This window comes from Erigeron canadensis, chromosome 3 (assembly GCF_010389155.1).
Source record: "Erigeron canadensis isolate Cc75 chromosome 3, C_canadensis_v1, whole genome shotgun sequence".
NCBI classification, from domain to species: Eukaryota; Viridiplantae; Streptophyta; class Magnoliopsida; order Asterales; family Asteraceae; genus Erigeron; species Erigeron canadensis.
In genome coordinates this window covers 46420878-46440625 of record NC_057763.1, presented here as the reverse complement: position 1 = coordinate 46440625, position 19748 = coordinate 46420878, and the positions used below count along the sequence as shown (strand labels likewise).

Here is a 19748-nt window from a genome sequence, read left to right as displayed (position 1 = left end):
ATGGTTAAACATACGGAATGGGAGATTTAACTCATTTAAGGTTTAAATCATAACTACACTTAAGTTAGTTAGTCAAAGGTATCTTTTAAATCTATTATGTAGGTCTCGGAGGTGAATTTTTCCTAAATCTCGGGTTCGAGTCTTGAGTTTCTCATCTCAAGGTATTTTTCATGAGAAAGGGGTTGAAGTCCAACGATTTGTTGGTTAAAATTGCCTCCAGCACGTCTGAATCGAAACTGACTCTAAAAAAAATCATACCGATTAACATTTTGCACTTGATGTTCTTGTTAACTATATACATATAAGATAACATAAGAAACCTTTACTTTTTTGAGATATAAATCTTATAAGTTGTCTTAACTGAACTAGTTAAATAAACAAATTGGAAAAATCCATCAAATTAAAAATGAAAATCGATTTTATTTTAATATAGTTGATGATGTATTAACTTGACTAACCGGATACAAATCCTAGTCCGTCGACGGAAGGGAGGTGGGGGAATAGACATTGTGTTTGTGGTGTGACCCTACGTTTACACATTTGATAAAAATCTTCAATCTCACAACTCACTCTCTTTTCTCTATCTCACATTGCATGTGCAATACCTCATAATTTCCTGCTGGCTTTCTCTCTAAAAAAAACATCACTACTCTGCTATCTTGCAGATCTGTCTATCTCTGCATGATCCCCATGTTCCATAACATCAACTCAAACACTCATTCTCCTTAATTTCCACACCCATTCTTTCACAACTTTTTGTGTGTGAATTTTCTTACCTTTTTTGCAGTATGGATCCTCTTACACATCTTGAATATGCTCTGTTTCAACTTACACCAACTAGAACAAGGTACAACTTTTCTTTACCTTTTTATGTTTTTGTGTATTGATTTTAGTTTGAATTAAGTCGATTTTTTGTTTGTTGTCGACGTAATTGTTCTAAAGTTTTGATCTTTTTATCTTTGTGTGTTCTTCTTTGTGTATATATAGTTTGAATGAAGCTGTATTGAATTGGGCTTTCTTTTTTCTTGATATAATTGGTAAAAAGTTTGGATCTTTTGGTTGGATTTTAGTTATTATGAGTTGGGTTCTGTCTGCCTTGTTGTAAATCCTCAAAAGTTTTGATCTTTTATAATGAGTTGAGATTTTTTGTTCTTGTTGAATTTCATAAAAAAAAATTGATTTTTTGATTGGATTCCAGTTATTATCTATACCCTGCAAGTAGGGATTTGGGCATTGTTGTTGTTGTTGATTGGATTCCAGTTATTATGAGTTGAGTTTTAATGTTGAGATCATAAAAAGTTTTGACCTTTTGGTTGTTTGGAATTGAGTGTGTCTGTGTGTGTGCATCATGTATTTGTGAAATTGACATATTATAGTCTGTTTTGGGTGTGATCTCAAGTTCTAAACATTGTTGATTTGGGTCTTGTACTCTTGTTTGTTTGTGTTAAAACTGTTTCAAGATTTTTGGTGGCATGATTTCAATTTGTTAAACTGTGTTTCTTATCCTTTCATGTTAAATGCTTAAAGTTTGAATCTTTTTGGTCATTTTAGTGTTGATTTAATATACTTTTTTGTTTGATTCTTGAGTAATCAACAAGTCTTGAATAATTCGTAAGATACCCAAGTGTGAAAATGCAAAAAGAACACTAAGACAGTGATTTTTCAATGGCAAAAATGTAAGACAAAATGGATGATCCATATATTGAAGATAGGGATGTGCATGGTTTGGTCCAAACCGGCTAAACCATTTAAACCGGGGTATTTGGACGGATTGGTTGGTTTTAAATCAAAATTTTAAACCGTCGGTTTGTTTTTTCCGTAAACCATTTGTATGGTTTGGTTTTGGTCTTAGATATTATACAATCCGGTTCAAACCGGACCATTCACTTTTAATAAATGTAAGTTTATATCTATATTAATAGTTAATAATGTAAATTGTATATACTTATTATTTGTCAAAGTTGTAGACATGATATATATCGAATCATAAATTGTTATGTTTGTTTGTCTTATAAGACTTATGAATATTTTGTTATGTCATGATATCGAATCTTAGATGCTACGTATTATTTTATGCTTTTGTACATTTAATTTCAAAAAATAAAAAACCGCTTAACCGTCCAAACCAAACCGGATTAATTGGTTTTGGTTGGTTTGGTTCGACATAACAATTTGGACGTATTGGTTTGAAAAATCATGAAACCGTATGTATTGGTTTGGTTGAGATTTTTGGCTAAAACTGTTCAAACTGGACCATGCACATCCCTAATTGAAGATCTTTGAAATGCTTAAGAAATTGGTCATATGTGTTTATCAAGATTCTTGAGTAGGATTGTGATTTTGCTAATTATGGTTAATTTTTTTCCTTTTTGTGTTGGAACGTTTTGAAGATGTGATCTCTTGCTCGTCTCTGGAAGCAACAAAGAGAAATTAGCATCTGGATTGGTAGAACCATTCATTTCTCACTTAAAATTCTTTAAAGATCAGATTTCAAAAGGGGGTTATTCGATCACTCTTCGTCCGCCCAACACTGGTGGTTTCTGGTTCACAAAATCCACATTCCAAAGGTATGACTTGCTTTCCAGTTTGGGTTCCGTTTGATCTGTCAAGGTTTGAGCCATAGAACTTTCTATACTGATTCGATGTATATGGATAACATGTCACGTTCTCTTTAGTTAATAAAATAAATATTTGGTCCTTATGAGTTAAGGCCCAACAGACGTTGTCAAGAGTTGAATTTACGATTCGAGTATAACATTTCTTTTGGGGGGAATAGTTCTTTACGTTACGAATGGTCCCATGAGCGTCACTCAACCTAGTTAATGAGGGATGCCAGGGGTCCATGTTACAGAGACGACCTCTTTGCAAAATGCAGGGGTATGCTGGTGTGCTCTGGCCCCTCTATACCAATATGATAATATGGTTAAAATGTCCATGGTTTGGGTGTAAATAAATAAGTATTGAGCGGTCCATGAGCCCTGGTGTACTTTTGATAACATGGCATTCTTTATTGATTAAAGCTTTTTTCAATGCTTGCCTAATTGGAAAGCAAGGTAACTATCCTACTAGATTCCTTTTCCACTTACAAGCTTGCTAGATTTTTTTTATAGATAAAATCTATAATTCTACCACAATATTTAGTATTAAACATCTTCGATAACTTATATCTAAAATCCCTACAAGTCATGACAGCTTAAATGTATCTTGGCAATAAGTCATAATGATGTCAAAAGTAAATACTAGTTCGGGTACTTGAACTTTGAATACATTGAATGACTTTTTCAGGCTTGTGCGCTTCATAAACTCACCTGAAGTTCTTGAAAGATTTATAAGATTAGAACGAGAAATTTTGCAGATCGAGAATTCTGTTCAAAGTAATGAAGGTGAAGAACCCGGTGGCGAAGGTATTACTTGATAGTGAATAATTTGCAGCCAGAAACTAGTTGTGACGTGTTATTTTTAAGTTTATCTGTATCTTTAACTTGGTTTTTGACTTGTTAGCAGGAAGTTTATCATCTGATGGAAGCACGAAGAAGTCAGCAGATCCTTCCAAGGTACTTCACATATACAAACAATTTTTGCCATTAAAAGTCGACTATACATCTGTTATTGAGACGGGAATTTTAATTCATGTTTCCAATTTATATCTTTCATTCTAGACCAAAGCTGGAGAAGCTGGTGATAATGTACAAGAAGAAAACTCCAAGTAAATTGAGCTTGCTTGTGTATAATATGATCAAGATTGTGTTGTATCAATAAAACAAAGGTTGACTTTTAGTTAATTGTATTTGACCAGAATTCAACTTCAACGGTTATTGGAAACACGAAAAGCAATGCTCCGGAAAGAACAAGCAATGGCTTATGCCCGTGCACTTGTAGCTGGATTTGAAACTGAAAACATGAATGATCTGATATTGTTTGCTGATGCTTTTGGAGCCTCACGTTTAAGGTACGCAATAGGGGTTCACAAGTTTACTTTTGATCTGCATGTTTTCACATTTCCGGGTCCAATCATCGAATTCTTTGGAATTTGATGGAATTATAATCTTTAAACTCCATGTTCAGCTATCCAAATAAGATTTTTTTAATTAATATAGGGAAGCATGCATAGAATTCAAAGATTTATGCAAGAAGAAGCACAATGATGGTCTATGGATGGATGAATTAGCAGCAATGGCAGCATACCCCCCTTCAGAACTAGCTTACTCTGGTACCGGTGGATTATTGATTGCAACCGAAAGTAATGCTTCAACACTAAACAACGATTTCATTGATGCAGAAGGAGACAAAAGTAAGTGATTATATGCTTTCATGTCGTCACCCAATAGATCCATTTCGTCTGTTATGAATGGTCCAATGAACATGTGAAGTTAATTAAGATGGGAGAGAGCAATCTTATAAATTTTCAGATCCGTATATTTTTCATTACCAACAGGTCAAAACATTAAGATTTTATAGATCAGTCCTAAAGGTACAAAAGTACCAATGGCATACTCAAGTTCTTGTATCCGCCTTAACTATGCCAAAACAGGTTAACTTTTTACTATGAGTATTAACAAAGAAACCCCCTGACCCAATCTAAAACATAAGTTTTGATCCAGCCCCGATCTAAAATATAAATTTGATCCAGCCTCGTTTTGATCTCTATTTGGATAGAAGATGCATGTTTTATTTTTTGGTAGTCAAGCAATACGTTGCAATAAACTTAAATTACTTATTCGACCACACTCAAGGTTCTTATAGAGATTGTTGCTGCAGATAACACAGATCAGGTATCGTCTACTCCTTCAAATGTACAGATGCAGATGCCATGGCCAAACCAGATGCCTCCCTATATGTACAACTTTCCAGGCCCACAAGGACAACGTTATCCTTATCCATACCCTGGTATGGGCCCGTATTATCCAGCCCATATGAGTTGGCCTGCAAATCCTGACGATTCTAGTCATGGCCGCCACCATAGATCATCATCAAAAAAGAAGTCAAAATCTCCATTACCTGAATCCTCAGATGAAGAGGAAGATGAGAGCAATGACGATACTGAGTCTGATTCTGTTAGTGAAACAGGAACAGTCTCAAAGCACGAAAAGACAACCAGGAAGAACAAAAAGAAGTCTTCGAAGACTGTTGTTATACGCAACATTAACTATATTACTTCTAATCGAAAGAATTCTGATGGAGGAAGTGATGACTCTGCCGAAGATGAAGTTGATGGTGTTCTAGAGTCTTTGGTGAAGCATCATAGCAAATCTTCGAAATCACATGAAAAGAAGAAAAAAGGTGCGGATTTGGACAACGAATCTGGAAAACGAAATGAAAACTGGGATGCATTTCAAAATCTACTCTTGAAAGAAGATGTTCAAGATGATCATTTCACAATCAGAAATGAAGCTATGGACATGGGGTCGGAGAACTATGTGAAAAATCAACCAAAAACGAGGACTAATGACTCATTTGTGGTTCCTGACAGAAACGGAGGCTATGAATCAAGAAATGTCAACTCTCAAGATTTTGAAAATGGTGAGACTTTTAGGATGAAAGGAAGGGATTATTCGGACACTGATATGGTAATTTCACAAAGATATGGAGAAGGAACGGATATAATGACAGGCTCTCGGGATCTTGGATCGGAATCTTCTATGATTAGAAACAAAAGGGAAGAAGACTGGTTTGTGGTCAAGAATTCTGAAAGTCAAAGTTCAAAATCAGCATTCACTGATGACTATGTTACAATGCAAGGTGACGTTCTTTCATCTGAAATAAACAAAAAGGCTGTGCCTGTCGATGATTCTTTCATGGTACAACCACAATCAACAGCTCCATATGAGTCAGAATGGCGGTCAGCAGATGTTAGCATGATCGAGAGTGTGAATAAACCCGATGATAATGAGCCTACTCAGGGGGCACAAACGGGCTTCTATGAGCCAGATGACCTCTATTTGATGGTCCCACGTGATTCTGGGGTTGAGCCACCAGTTAGGTCCTCGTGGACCCCAGAAATGGATTATGGAGCCGAAATTTTCACAAAGTCTGAACCCAAGCCAGCTCCTGTTGAGACAAAAGAGCAAGCCGAGGAGTCTCCTGTCAAACCTAAAATGAAGAAAGTGGCAAAAGCTCGACCTTTGTCAAGATCTCTCCCAACTGACAAGAGGTTACCATTTGTGAGTCGGCCAGTCGTTCACAAGAGCAAAAGGGAACAGGTATGAAAGTCTTTGACTTTAAATGCCAAACTGAGTGCTTTTTAAGTTAAAATTAATCTAAGCATATTTAGCCTTGAAGACTAAACCAATAATTATATGATAAAGTTAATTAAGTATTGGATAATCCATAATAATCATTGTTCAAATAATCAAAAGATAAAGTCTAGGATAAGGATCCTCTCAAGTTAATATATAACTTGACCTATCAAGTTGTGATGTTTGTGCGTGTAAAAGCATGTCGGGTACTACTGTGGGGCTGGATTTTGTTTTATTAGTATTCATTGTCTTATAAAACCAATTTGATATATCAAGTTACTTGAGAGGATCTTCATCCATGAGGGCAACAGTTTTAGCTTTGTCAAATGGCAAAAACTACATACTTTTCTAGCAATGGAAATGGTATTCTTCATGTACAGTATACTTTTTACACATTTTCAGCCTTTCTACTAGTCTTTTTAAGTCAACAGGCAAACATATATACTTGTGTTGCTATAAAAGTTTTCTTCTAGATTTGAGTCTTTTTAGGTATTTATGGATTCTGTTATACTGAAACAGGAAGATGAGATTCGAAAGAGAGTGGAAGAATTGGCGGCAGAACGTCAAAGGAGAATTGCTGAAAGAACTGCAGCAAGTGGTGGTTCTGTCTCTGCTAAAAAGCCAGTTAACAAAACGGGCATTTCCAGTCCACTTAAGAAAACCAATCCAAAGTGAACAGGGCTGTAACATGGTCATTAAAGGTTTACATACAGGAGAATTCACAAGCACCCTACAGCCACATAGATGATTGATGTTATGGAGTAGTTAGTTTGTGTTGTGTTATAGTTGTGAGCTAGTGTATTATACATTCACGCATCCAGAGAGGAACAAAAAAAAAAAAAAGGTGGGTGGGGGGGTTCTCTAAGGTAATTTTTGTGTTTGGGAATAATTATTTGTATCATTGTATGTATAATGTATATTTATATTATTTTTGTAATAAATATTTGATGGTTGTGTCACGTTATAGGATTACTTGAGCTTATTTTTTTAGTCTACTTCGCAAGTCGCAACATTTTGATGATTTTGCACCCCTTAGACCATTCCAGGCTTGTCGGTCATTTTGAACCTTGTTTGACGACTAATGGATCACGGCAGTATCTTGTATTGTCCGTTCAAGATAGATTTGACTTGATGTCTTGATGGTTCTTTGATGGTTTAAGTAGTTGATGCATTATTATTATTATATATGATAAAAAGCATGAATCGGTTTGCGTGCGTCATACAATTTCAACACTTTTAGTCCCTGTCGTTAAATTTGTTGCAGCAATGGTCCTCATCAGCTAACGGCTGTTAAATTTTTCCTACAATTATAGTCCCTGTCGTTAAATTTGTTACAATAATGGTCCCTATCAGCTAACTCTAACCTTTTAACTTTAGGTTTCTTAATTTTTGCCACATAACTTTAATTTCTTTTACTTTTAGCACAAAAGTTTGCTTTTATTTAGTTTTTAAACATATATTTTTCTAACTTTTGCCACGAAAGTTTCATTTTTTTACTTTTTATGACGGAAACTTTTAACTTTATTTCACTTAAATTTAATTTCTTTTATTTTTGGCACGAAAGCTTTGTTTTATTTAGTCTTTAAACTTTTATTTTTCTAATTTCTTCCACGAAAATTCATTCTTTTTACTTTTTATTACAGAAACTTTTAAATTTTTACTTTTTGTCACATAACTTTTATTTCTTGCACGAAAATTTTGTGTTATTTACTTTTTATACATTTGTTTTTCTAACTTTTGTCACGAACGTTTCATTCTCTTTACTTTTTATCACATAAATTTACGAAGTTTTCGTCATTTTACTTTTTGCCACATCACTTTTATTTTTTCTACTTTTCATACAAAGTTTTGTTCTATTTACTTTTTATACTTTTATTTTTTCAACTTCAGCCACCAACGTTTCATTTTTCTTTACTTGTTATCACTTAACTTTTTTATTTTTTAACTTTTGCCACGAAAATTTCATTTTATATAATTTTTCACATGTTTACATGTCACGTAATGTTCCCCAGGGCAACGCCCGGGGACAAAAAACTAGTTTATATCCAAAATCCAAACCAGGTGCTCAAATGATTTTTTATTATATATATAAAGCCAAAAATACAAAATGGTAGGGACAATTTCTGTAAATGAAGACTTAGTTGAGGGACTATATATAACTACATTATAAACAAAACAGCATTTGTATCTTGTTCCGTGTGTTTAAGGTTGTTGGATTTTGGAACTCAAGAACATAAAACGCGCGAACTTTATGCACAAAACATAACAGGCCATTTCCTTTTTTTTTACATTATTATTTTAATTTTAATTTTTAATATATATTTTATATATAAAAAATCCACAAAATTTACATAAAATTATCTCCATTTTTCTGGACTCTTTCGATTCAACGAAGAGAGAGTCCAGAAAATGGGTTGCATGATTATTACTTGAATAATTATCAATTTTGAATCTTTCTTTAATTTCTATAATTGGGTTGTAATTAATTTTTCTTTCATTATTATTAATTTGTTCAATTTTTTTGAATAATTAGGGTTCTTGTTAACCCTAGTTACTACTATAACCAATGATTTGACACAAATTCTTGTTGTGAATACGGCATAAGGATTGTCTTAAGCCTTTTGAAGATGGCATGTTTTGGATGTCTTTTCCGAAAGAAGGCTTCTCGATTTCGGGTAATATTTTCTTTCAAAGAATATATATAATATATTTTTTTGTAGTATATAGAATGTATTTAAGGTGGTTTGATGAAATGTAGATTGAAGTATAGATAAATAATGCATATTTTGTGATTGATGAAAAACCCGAATGTGGATAGTGATAGTGATATTTACTTCTTGTTGGTTTAAGAAAGGAAAAAGTACCTTGGGGGCGAGTAAGAGGAATCTGGGGACAAGTAAAAACCTTTCGAGGGCAAGTAAAAACCTTTCAGGGACAAGTAAAAACCTTTCGGGGAGTAGTAAAAGGCCCGAGTCGTCGAAAAAGGGTAAAGAATCCAACAATGTGGTGGTGCAGAAGTCACCTCGAGTACCTCACACCAACTCAGTCAAAATGACTGAGCTTCGAAAGAAGATCATGAGCTTTAGAGAGTTTGTTGATTTGCCTCCTTGTGTCAATTCTTCAGCGATTTTAGAGGTTAATCCTTATGATTACAATGCAATTGATTAAGCATGGTAGTTATTTTGTTGGTCCGAGATTGTTTGTAGGAAAATGTTAAATCCTACTTATATAATGTGTTTTTTGCAGTTGGTCAAAGATACGGTGAAAGAAGTTCGTAAGTTATATCCTGATGTCGTGCATTGTATTTCATTATCAGATTCAGAAGGACCTATGAATAAGGTTAATATATAAAATATAATGATGGATTTAATGGAGTTCATTTTTATTATTATTTTTGTTTATTTCATGTGTTATTTGATACATAGTAATCAACAAATTATGTAAATAGGCGATACAAGAGCTTTGTGAGTCTATCAAGTCTCTTGGAAAGCATTGGATGCATAGTGATGAATGGATGGTCAAATCTGGAATGAATAATGAAGATAATGGTGATTTAGAAAAACGTGGTACAGTTTATGCTTTGTATTATACGAGTAATAATTAGCCCGTGATTTATTGTATTTCCAGTTTAATCCTCATGTAACATGGTTCTCTATGGCATGGGAATTGGTATAGCTCTGGCTTTGCTTGACGACATAATTAAGGTTGCAAGAGAGAGGGCACATAATCTGAAGGAAGATGTAAAATCACCTTCTAGTTCATGTGGGAAGTCTTCTACAAGGTCATCTTCAGACAAAGCAAGATTACTATCTTCACCAACAACCTCAACTTCAGGTCTCCAGGAGTTTCAAAATAACAAATCTGCTAAGGCATGCTCAAAAGTTGCATCTTTCCATCTATTATCTTACATAGATGTAGTATTTTGGCCCATTTACTTATACATGGGTCGAGTGGTTATATTTTACCTTTTTATGGGTCAAAAATAAAAATAAAAACCATAAATTAAAAGAATTAGTCCAGTAAAAATATTGCTTAAAAGGAAGTTGGTCCAATGGGTTGAAATGTCCAAAGTGAATTTTTTATAGTAACCTTCTAGATCATCTGTTAAAAGATAAAATGAATATTAGTCCTCAATTTTTTGCAAACTAATAGTCTATACAACTTACAGTATTTGGATCACAAGTGTACCGTTTACTTGTTACTCGACACTATGTGGTCAGCTCTATTCTTACCTGCATGTTCGAATTGTTGAAAACTAAATGTCATTTGTATTAAATGTTTTTGTCATTCTAGATGGACTTGGATGAAGCAAATAAAGTTATAAATTCCATTGATCAGTCGAATAACAAGGAAGAGGCAAAGGACTCTGCAGTAGTCGAAGATGACGATGAAAGGGTGAATAAATATGAGACTTCTGATGGCAATGTAACAGTGCAAATGAAAATCTCGATACCATCATCATCTCTAAAATCAATTGTAGATTCAGAAAATGTACAGTTGATTCCGACTTCAGGGTCGCCATCATCATCATCTGAAAGGCCGTCCATTTCAGCATCCATCGTGTCCCAGTCACCGCAACTATTGGTTGCAGAAGCAAGTCAATCCCTACCATCACAGCATTGTGAGAAGACGGAGATATCACCACCAATTTTACTGTCAGAACATATACATTCGCCTAAGATTAGCACAAACCATGAAGAAGCATCGTCGCCCACAACACTAGGAGTTCTTCCTCCACCTCCGCCGCCACCTCCACCGCCTCCATTTCTCTTGGTGGAAGAAAATGATATAGCAACATCAGTGCCACCTCCACCTCCACCACCACCACCACCACCAACCTCAATGAACACAAGTAGTACAACTTCACTATCACCTCCACCGCCGCCGCCGCCACCACCACCGCTACCCTCAGTGATCACAAGTAATACAACATCATTGTCACCTGCACCACCAACACCACCTGTACCACCTGCACCACCCCCATTGAGGACAACTGGCACAGCAACACCGCCCCCACCTATGGCACCAGGCAGTGGCATGCCTCTGGCAATAGGAGCACCACCTCCACCGCCACCGCCTCCCGGGGCAACTGGAAGGCTTCCACCATCACCTCCCCCATCTATAGCGTCATCAGATGAGTCGGACCCTGCAGCACTACCACCAGTGCCACGAGGCAACAGAGGTGCTCCACCACCACCCCCTGCTATTGGTGGTGGTGGCAAATTACTACGTAAATCAGTTAGTAAATTAAAGAGATCGTCTCAGATGGGATGTCTGTACCGTCAACTTAAGGCAAAGGTTGAGGGATCGGGTACGAAGACTAAATCATTACAAAAGAAACCCAGCAAAGTCGGAGCAGTTTCTGGTGGTGACGAAAAGAAAGGAATGGCCGATGCATTAGCAGAGATGACAAAAAGGTGAACCAATTTTTTAAGAGTATTACATGCATTTGTAAAAAATTTTACCCGTATCTCTAAGTTTTTAGTTTCCAGGTCATCATACTTTCAGCAAATTGAAGAAGATGTTAAAAATTATTCTGATTCCATCAAGGAAGTGAAAGCGGCTCTGGTATCTTTCCAAACAACAGACATGGATGAGCTGATCAAGTTTCACAAATATGTGGAATCTCATCTTGAGAAACTAACCGATGAAACACAGGTCTACCATCTTACTAAATATTACCTAATTTATTTGATGTTTGAAATAGTGTTCGGGAGACGCTTAATGAATTATAAAGGTTTGGTAGTAATGGGTTGAGTCAATTGATCTGAAATTTTGAATGAAATGATTCAAAATTTAATGTTCACTTTGCACCACTTTCAACCTACTGACCATATACTTTTCTGAATACTTGATCTTATCTTAAATGTTTGATTCGTTATAAATGAAGTATAAGCCAACTCATTTTGAAGTATTTGGGTCAAAATAGCTTCCTCTAGCTGGTTAATCTGGACACTGGTTAAAATTGTATGTATCTATAGTTAACTGTAATATCTTCTACACTTGAAACTAGTAGGTTCTGGCAAGGTTTGAAGATTTTCCCAGCAAAAAGTTGGAAGGATTGAGAATGGCTGCAGCATTATACTCGAAGTTAGATGCAATTGCCACTACTTTACAAAATTGGGAGGTAGAGCCTCCAGTGAACCAAGTTATTGATAGAATTGAGAATTACTTTAATAAGGTAACATCTACATTGATCATCATCAAACCATTTTCCTTTGCCTTCACCGACAAACAAGCAATTTTCACATGCAGATCAAAGAAGAACTTGATACACTAGACCGAACAAAAGACGAGGAAATCAAGAAATTTAAAAGTCAAAAGATTCATTTTGATTTCAGTATACTTATCAGAATCAAAGAACTGATGGTGGATCTTTCCTCAAGCTGCATGGAATTGGCACTAAAGGTATTTCTGTACTAATGCTATCATAATTATAAAAAAAAAAAGGCTTTTAGTAATTTTAGATATGATTACAGCAATTCAAACGTGCTTTATTGACTACTTTCAAAGTGTTATAAATGAATATTGAACATCCATGTATCTTTCAAAGTTCACGTTGGTTAAGTAAAGATTCAACTAAGTCCACTTTTACTTGCATAGAAAACTTGCCACGTTTAGAGCCATTACCCAACCCATCCATTTTGCCATGTTTACTGTATGTGCTAAAAACTGCTGCGTACTACATATGTGCATCTACTTTAGGTTGCATTGTAGATACTGACATGTTCATATTCAATCATGTTACATTTATAAATGGGTATGGTGTTCAAATTTGAAACTGGTGATTGGTTTTTGTCTTCGAATAGGAAAAGAAATTGGCAAGTGTATCAAAAAAGAATAGCAAGAAAGCGAGTTCAGGGAGAGTCCTTTGGAAAGCGTTTCAGTTTGCTTTTCGGGTTTATTCATTTGCAGGGGGACAAGATGATCGTGCTGACAACTTAACAAAAGAGCTCGCACAACAAATACAAGCCGACACTGCTCAGTAGTATATACCACTTTTTGAAAAAAAGAACATAACTTTTCATGTATATATGTATAGTGAACAAAGCTTGTAGCACAATATTGAGTCATTTAGGGCGATTGATTGCATTCACAAAGAGAGTATTGTTATATATATGTTTGTGTCAGTGTGTGTGTATAAAATTGAACTTGCAACATCAGTATTTAACATCTAAGGTAATTTTCGGTTTAAGGTCATGCAGCTACTATGGTAGCCACTAGGTTTTCTTATGACACTTGCATATATCCATCTATAATCTATCCGAAGTAAAGTAAAGTAACTCCCAATGCCGTCTTCCACGGGTTTTGGGTCTCAATACCGTCTTCGACGGTGTATGGGGAGGTTGATATGTAGACAACCTTACCCCTACCAAAGGTAGAGGGTTGCTTTCAGGTTCTACCATAGGTAAAAAAGGACCTCCAGCATTGCTGGGCATGGAGATCAAACCCATGACCTCTGTTTCCAGAGGCATGAGTTCCAACCACTGATCTAACCCAATTGGTTTATCTATAATCTATCTATCTATAATATAACTAAAAGAGGGGATTGGGGGTACACTTGGCACCCCTAATCCCCTCCTTTAGCCTAATATTCTCTCTTTATTAATCCTCTATTTTTTTAATAAAAAGTGACCGACCTTTAATTAAAAAATCTTTATTATTATTATCTATATATATATATCACCTATTTTCAACCCTCACATATTCTAAACCCTAAGAAAAAACCTACGACAAAAAAAAAACTACGATCGACTGCCAAAAATATTTTTTTATTTATATACTTTGTTCATATTTAATCATTATTATTATTATTATTATTATTATTATTATTTAATATTAAATTCTTATATTATTGTTATTATTATCTTTTTTAATATTTATATGGAGTTAATTTTCATATGTTCTTCTTTAGCTTTCGTATTGATTAAGTTGTGATATTGGTCATACACTTTATATTTCTCTTTTTATTTAACTAGTATTGGAAAAAAAAAGGATAAACTCGAATCAATATTTATATGGAGTTAATTTTCATATTTTTCTTCTTTAACTTTCGTATTGATTAAGTTGTGATATTGGTCATACACTTTTTGTTTCTCTTTTTATTTAACTAAAGTTGGAAAAAAAAGGTAAACTCGAATCAATATTTATATGAAGTCAATTTTCATATATTTCTTCTTTAGCTTTCGTATTGATTAAGTTGTGATATTGGTCATACACCTTTTGTTTCACAATTATTATAAGATTTATTATATATCTTGAGACTACCCGTCCAATGGACGGGTCTGAGCACTAGTACTCGTATATGATAAACTTTTTAAGTAAATTTGATACCTTACAATGTCGATCCCCTAATTTTCATGAGAAGTAATAATTGTAACATAACTTTAGATTTATTTATGATACATATGCTTCGTTGGGTTATACAATGCGTTTCAAAAGTTGTAAAAACCATAAAATAAAATAAATTTGTAATTAAATGACTTAATCTAGTATTTTGAAAGTTTCACTAAATATATATAAGTAAAATATTAGTTATAGTTTAGAAGTAAGTGTCAGTAATCTATATTATATTATGAAAAAAAATAACTTCTTATTTTTGTAAATGTTGAAACTTGTGTAATAATTTTATGGGATAAGTATCCTGGAATGTAACAAACTTTAGACGAATGTCTATAGTAGGAAATAACTAAAGTTTTGTGTATTGTATGTAAACAACTTTAAAAAATGTTTATTGTATGTAAGAAAACATACGTGGCAACCATATAGAGGTGCCACTTGTTTGATTTTAATTGGTTGAATACATTTTCTTACATACAATAAACATTATTTTCGAGTTGTTTACATACAATACACACAAATTTAGTTATTTCCTACTATAGACATTCGTTCAAAGTTTGTTACATTACAAGATACTTATCCCTAATTTTATTTAGCACCCCTTAAAATATTTTCACCTACATTACCCCATTAACATTAATGATTAAATTACATTATCATCTTTTTATTTTTTAAAATATTTCCATAAACCTTTACATCAACTACTTTTACACCAATATTCTACGACACTCGACACCGCCTCTACTACCAAAATTTGCCCTACCACCGCACCTTCGCCTCACAACCAACGCCGCATTACACGGACACGGTGCTAATTATTAGTTTATAACTTTAAGCATTTAAACTAGGATGAGCATAAATTTTCAACTATCGATTAGTGATTCTGGTATGGGAAAGTTATACCAAATTCAAATATGATAACAACTGATAACCATTTTATTGGATTCTGATCGTTAGCGGGACATAATTCTTGAAAGTGGTATAGAATTCTAAATGGTGTTGGAATTATTACTATGTTTTGATGATTTTTGGAACCAACATTGTTGATACCGGAACTGATACACGAAAAATTTATCTTTCGTTTATCCCTAATTAAAACAAAATAGTAAAATACTTATAATGTATTTTGGAAAAGTATTGAAATAACTATTATTCTTGTGTATATAAAAGTTCATTATTTTTCAAACTATTTTAAAGTTTGTTAAATCTTTAAAAAGAGGTGTGTTTTGGAGTGTATGTGTGTGTATTTTTTTGCAGGATGTGCATAAAATGAAAATGAAGACAGGTTTTATACAAACTTTTAATATTCTTCTACAATAATATTTACAGCTGAAAAGAAAATGATTCACTTGAGTAGCCATCAAATAAAAAACTACTTACATACACCACCATTGTTGACAATAAAAAACGATGATTGTAACATTTGTCATCGTTGCTTGACTTAAAGTTGAAACTTAATTTTTAATTTTAAAATGTAACTTAGATATGATTATAGAATATTAGGCTTTTAGTACTTAAAAATAGGGTATGTATGTAATCTATACCCTCTTATAAAATGTAACACCCCAACTAAGGCAGAACAATGAGATGTATAGAAAGTCGAGTATTCAAAACAAAGGATTATAAATAACATTCAACATAGCTTTATTTGATAAAAAGAATTTACAATGTACAAACATGTGAACCAATTTCCAAGTACAAATGCGTCCACCATACTTGGATATTAAGTCCACGAACCAAATAACAAGCACATGAAATAGTAAACTACAATGATCAAGGCGGATTCCATTGCCTATCACAAGGTTTGATCTTTCACTCAAAAGTGCAATGCAAATAATCATGAAGCATATAAATCCTCAATGCTTAAGCTTATTTCCTGAAAAACATGAAGAAAAAGTGTCAACTACGAAAACGTAGTTGGTGAGTGCATAGGTTTTTATATAAATCTTAGTACATGCCCATTTTAACACTTAGAAAGTATATTATTGTTACATTTTGAAATTTCCAAACCATAAGACCGACAAAATTCTCATATCAAACCATCAAGCGTTCCAAATACTATAATGTCATTTCAAGACTTGGAAGAATCCATGGTAACTTATAAAGTTCTCATTTATCAAAATCATTATGAGAGAAATATATCAATCGATTTATCGTATATCATACCCAAAATCATTCGGTTATCAATATTCCATTATCACCAAATTCAACAACTTTCAAGATTCCATATAGGGTCCAATACCCAAACCGTATGTTCAATTCATAATATTCATCCATAATTATAATTTCCATTCCGATCAAAAACTTGGAGGTATGGCTGAGTGGCTTAAGGCATTGGTTTGCTAAATCGACATACAAGAAGATTGTATCATGGGTTCAAATCCCATTTCCTCCGGAATAGAAGTGAAACGGGCGGGCGAAATGACGTACTTTGAGATGCTCCTCCCCGCCGATCAAGCAGCGACGCTGCTCTTGCTTGACTGCTTTCATCTCCTGATGTCAAAAAAGGTGTTCTATCACATTCTTTTAGCCTGACCAACTACCTAATACTACACAGGCTCATCAAACAGCGCTTTTTAGCTTTCTTCAGGATTTGGCCCTAACTGTTCGGCAGATTCCCACGCGTTACGCACCCGTTCGCCACTTTGTTCTCAATATCATTTAGCCAAAGGCATAATTTGATGAGTTTGTGCTTGAGCCACTACTAAGACCGGTTATGTCCAAAATAATAAGAAGCACATGCCGTCAATCACGTGCAATAATAATAACAAAGGGGTCGTGCCATGGAGACGACCAATAAAGTAATAGAAGGGGCGTGGTATATGATTGGAAACTGATATAGTAGTTAGAGCACCGCGTGGTCGGACTGGGAATGATGGTCTTCACAAAGGCAAACCAAACATCCCACCGTTACGCGTTGGGTGAGGGGACAAGTCCTAGTTGCGCAACTCTCAAACTACAGGTCTCTCGAAGAGTTAATAGTAGTGTACCGAGGTGAAACAGTTTGACAGTACTCAATCTCATCATATAATATATAACATGTTGAACATACAATATAACTTCCATATCATAATCATTCTTTCAAATATCATTTCATAAAGCAATTTTATTTATCATGCTTTTCACCCCGAAAGTAAAACACATAAAAGAGTTTGAAAGGGGGTTATGACTCACCTTGATATGCCACATATTATACTCATCTATCCAAAATGGGTACTTCCCATCTATAGCTTCCTTGACCATATATCCATTATGTTTCTCCATCATATTTCAAGCCAAGACTATCCCTACGATAGGACTAATATACGTAAGTTCCTATCTTAAGCCATCACTTAGAAATGCCATTTTCATTATGTTGCTATCAATTGTGGGATCCAAGTATATTGGTAACACTCGCATCGTTTTAGTTGTAGAGATTGATGGTGTAAAATGTTACTTTCATTACATGCGTAGTTATAAGTTGTTAGGTTCTCGATAACTTGGCTTCATTTGTGGTTTCATTTGGCATATTAGGTTATCATATAGAAATGTCATATTAAGTTATATTATCCTTATTCATTATTTGATGTGTAACCGATTTTAGCACAAATTAGCATTTGTGATATCAATATATAGTTTGGTTAACATAATTACTTATGTTTATCTCATTTAATTATCTTTGTTTTATTTTGATTACACTTATCTTCAACTCGTATATTTATCGATTTGTCTTGCGATTACTTGGTTCATGAAATTCGTTTAAGTGTTATGGGCCATTATCAATTAGGCCTAAAGTGTCATGGGTTTTTAAATGTTTTGGGCTTACATTAGTTGTTAGGCTTCACCTTATTTGGGTTATGTGCTTAATGGGTTATATTGGTTATTGGGCTATATGGTTTGGTTGGGCCAAGTGGGCCTACTGATTTATGTTCCTTATGGGTTCATTAATTGGGCCGCGCTAGCCCAATATGGTCTTTAGTCCATTACATAGCCCATTACACCAACTATTAATTCACTTCAAAATTTTCTGTTTTAATTCACATTTTTATGAAATGTTGGCTACTATTTTGGGGCCAAGACGAATTATTTGGACCTTCATGATTTTTACACAGTGACTTATATGTATCTATTATTTTTGGTGAATTTTTAAGCATCGATTACTATCTATAAAAATTCCATGAACTCAACCACTCAAAAATGTTGTTGTTTGCGCAACCAAAACTTTTATAAAAGTTCAAGGTCTAACATAGCTTTCAAATATCCCATGATTTTATTTTAGCTTCTCAACACATCAAATATGATCCCCATAAAGTGAAAAGTTCTGAATCTTTACGGATTGAAATCTAAAAATCCATGAACATGACCCATTTTAAAGAATAAAAATCAGTTTGACCAGTTTGACCACTGTGCACTTAAAAATTCATAACTTGACTTTTACTTCGTCTTTTAATCTGATTCCAGTGGGAGGTGAAATTTAACTCAAGAGGATTCATTTCATATTTTATGAGTTTCACCTAGTTCGTCCTTTTTGAACCACTTTCACACGCTCCAAGTTCAGATACAGATTCTGTGAACTTTCTTGATAACGCAAAAGCATATTTGCTTTATTTTGCTTTATTCATCCTCACTCATCCATTAACATTTCATTAGTGTATTTCCAGATTTTCTTTGTATTTTTCTTGAATAGATTGCTTGATTAATATGGTGGATGCATATATGTGTTGTTGGTGATTTTCGGTTGTGATTTTAGACATAGTTTTGATTAAATTCTTATAAAATCTTTATTTCTTATACTAACTTCATAATTCCCAGATTATTAACATGTATTTTAACATCAAAATATATATGAAATCATCAATTAAAGATCCATCTCAAATCTCAAATCAAAAACAACTTAAACAAGTGCAAATCTAAGCACGCATGTAATCATCTCATCATTTTAACAACAAATCTTTATCCATCTTCAATTCAACAACTTAAAAACATATTTTTATGAAAAAGTCCAGAAATATATTCATCAAAATATATAAAAATATGACCATATTTCAAAGAAAAAAATACTTTAAAATCTATTTAATCTATGACAACACCTTTGGGTCTTAAACTAGTTGAATCCTTGGATTTTTCTTCATATATTCGACATGCATGAGCATGGGAAGAAAGATCCTATCAACTTTGCCCTCACCAAGTGTT

The 19748-nt window shown here is 34.0% G+C and overlaps 2 protein-coding genes across 3 annotated transcripts; both read left to right on the top strand.

The window, feature by feature from the left end:
- Positions 1-541: 541 nt before the first annotated feature.
- Positions 542-7208, top strand: LOC122591065 (COP1-interacting protein 7). 2 transcript variants are annotated; one of them, XM_043763261.1, is made up of 9 exons: positions 542-847; positions 2391-2567; positions 3286-3404; positions 3502-3554; positions 3660-3706; positions 3797-3949; positions 4098-4291; positions 4759-6200; positions 6756-7208. In XM_043763261.1, exons 1-9 carry the CDS (start codon positions 789-791, stop codon positions 6909-6911), a joined length of 2400 nt encoding a protein of 799 aa, XP_043619196.1. In that variant the 5' UTR covers positions 542-788; the 3' UTR covers positions 6912-7208. The 2 variants fall into 2 exon arrangements, with proteins under 2 accessions (XP_043619196.1, XP_043619197.1); XM_043763262.1 differs by having other exon boundaries at positions 543-847; positions 3505-3554.
- A 1504-nt stretch (positions 7209-8712) lies between these two features.
- Positions 8713-13413, top strand: LOC122592248 (formin-like protein 20). Its single transcript, XM_043764439.1, has 10 exons — positions 8713-8911; positions 9087-9371; positions 9483-9575; positions 9685-9802; positions 9912-10105; positions 10530-11653; positions 11729-11894; positions 12253-12417; positions 12492-12644; positions 13046-13413. The coding sequence occupies exons 1-10, from the start codon at positions 8864-8866 to the stop codon at positions 13223-13225; spliced, it is 2526 nt and encodes an 841-aa protein (XP_043620374.1). The 5' UTR covers positions 8713-8863; the 3' UTR covers positions 13226-13413.
- Positions 13414-19748: the final 6335 nt, after the last annotated feature.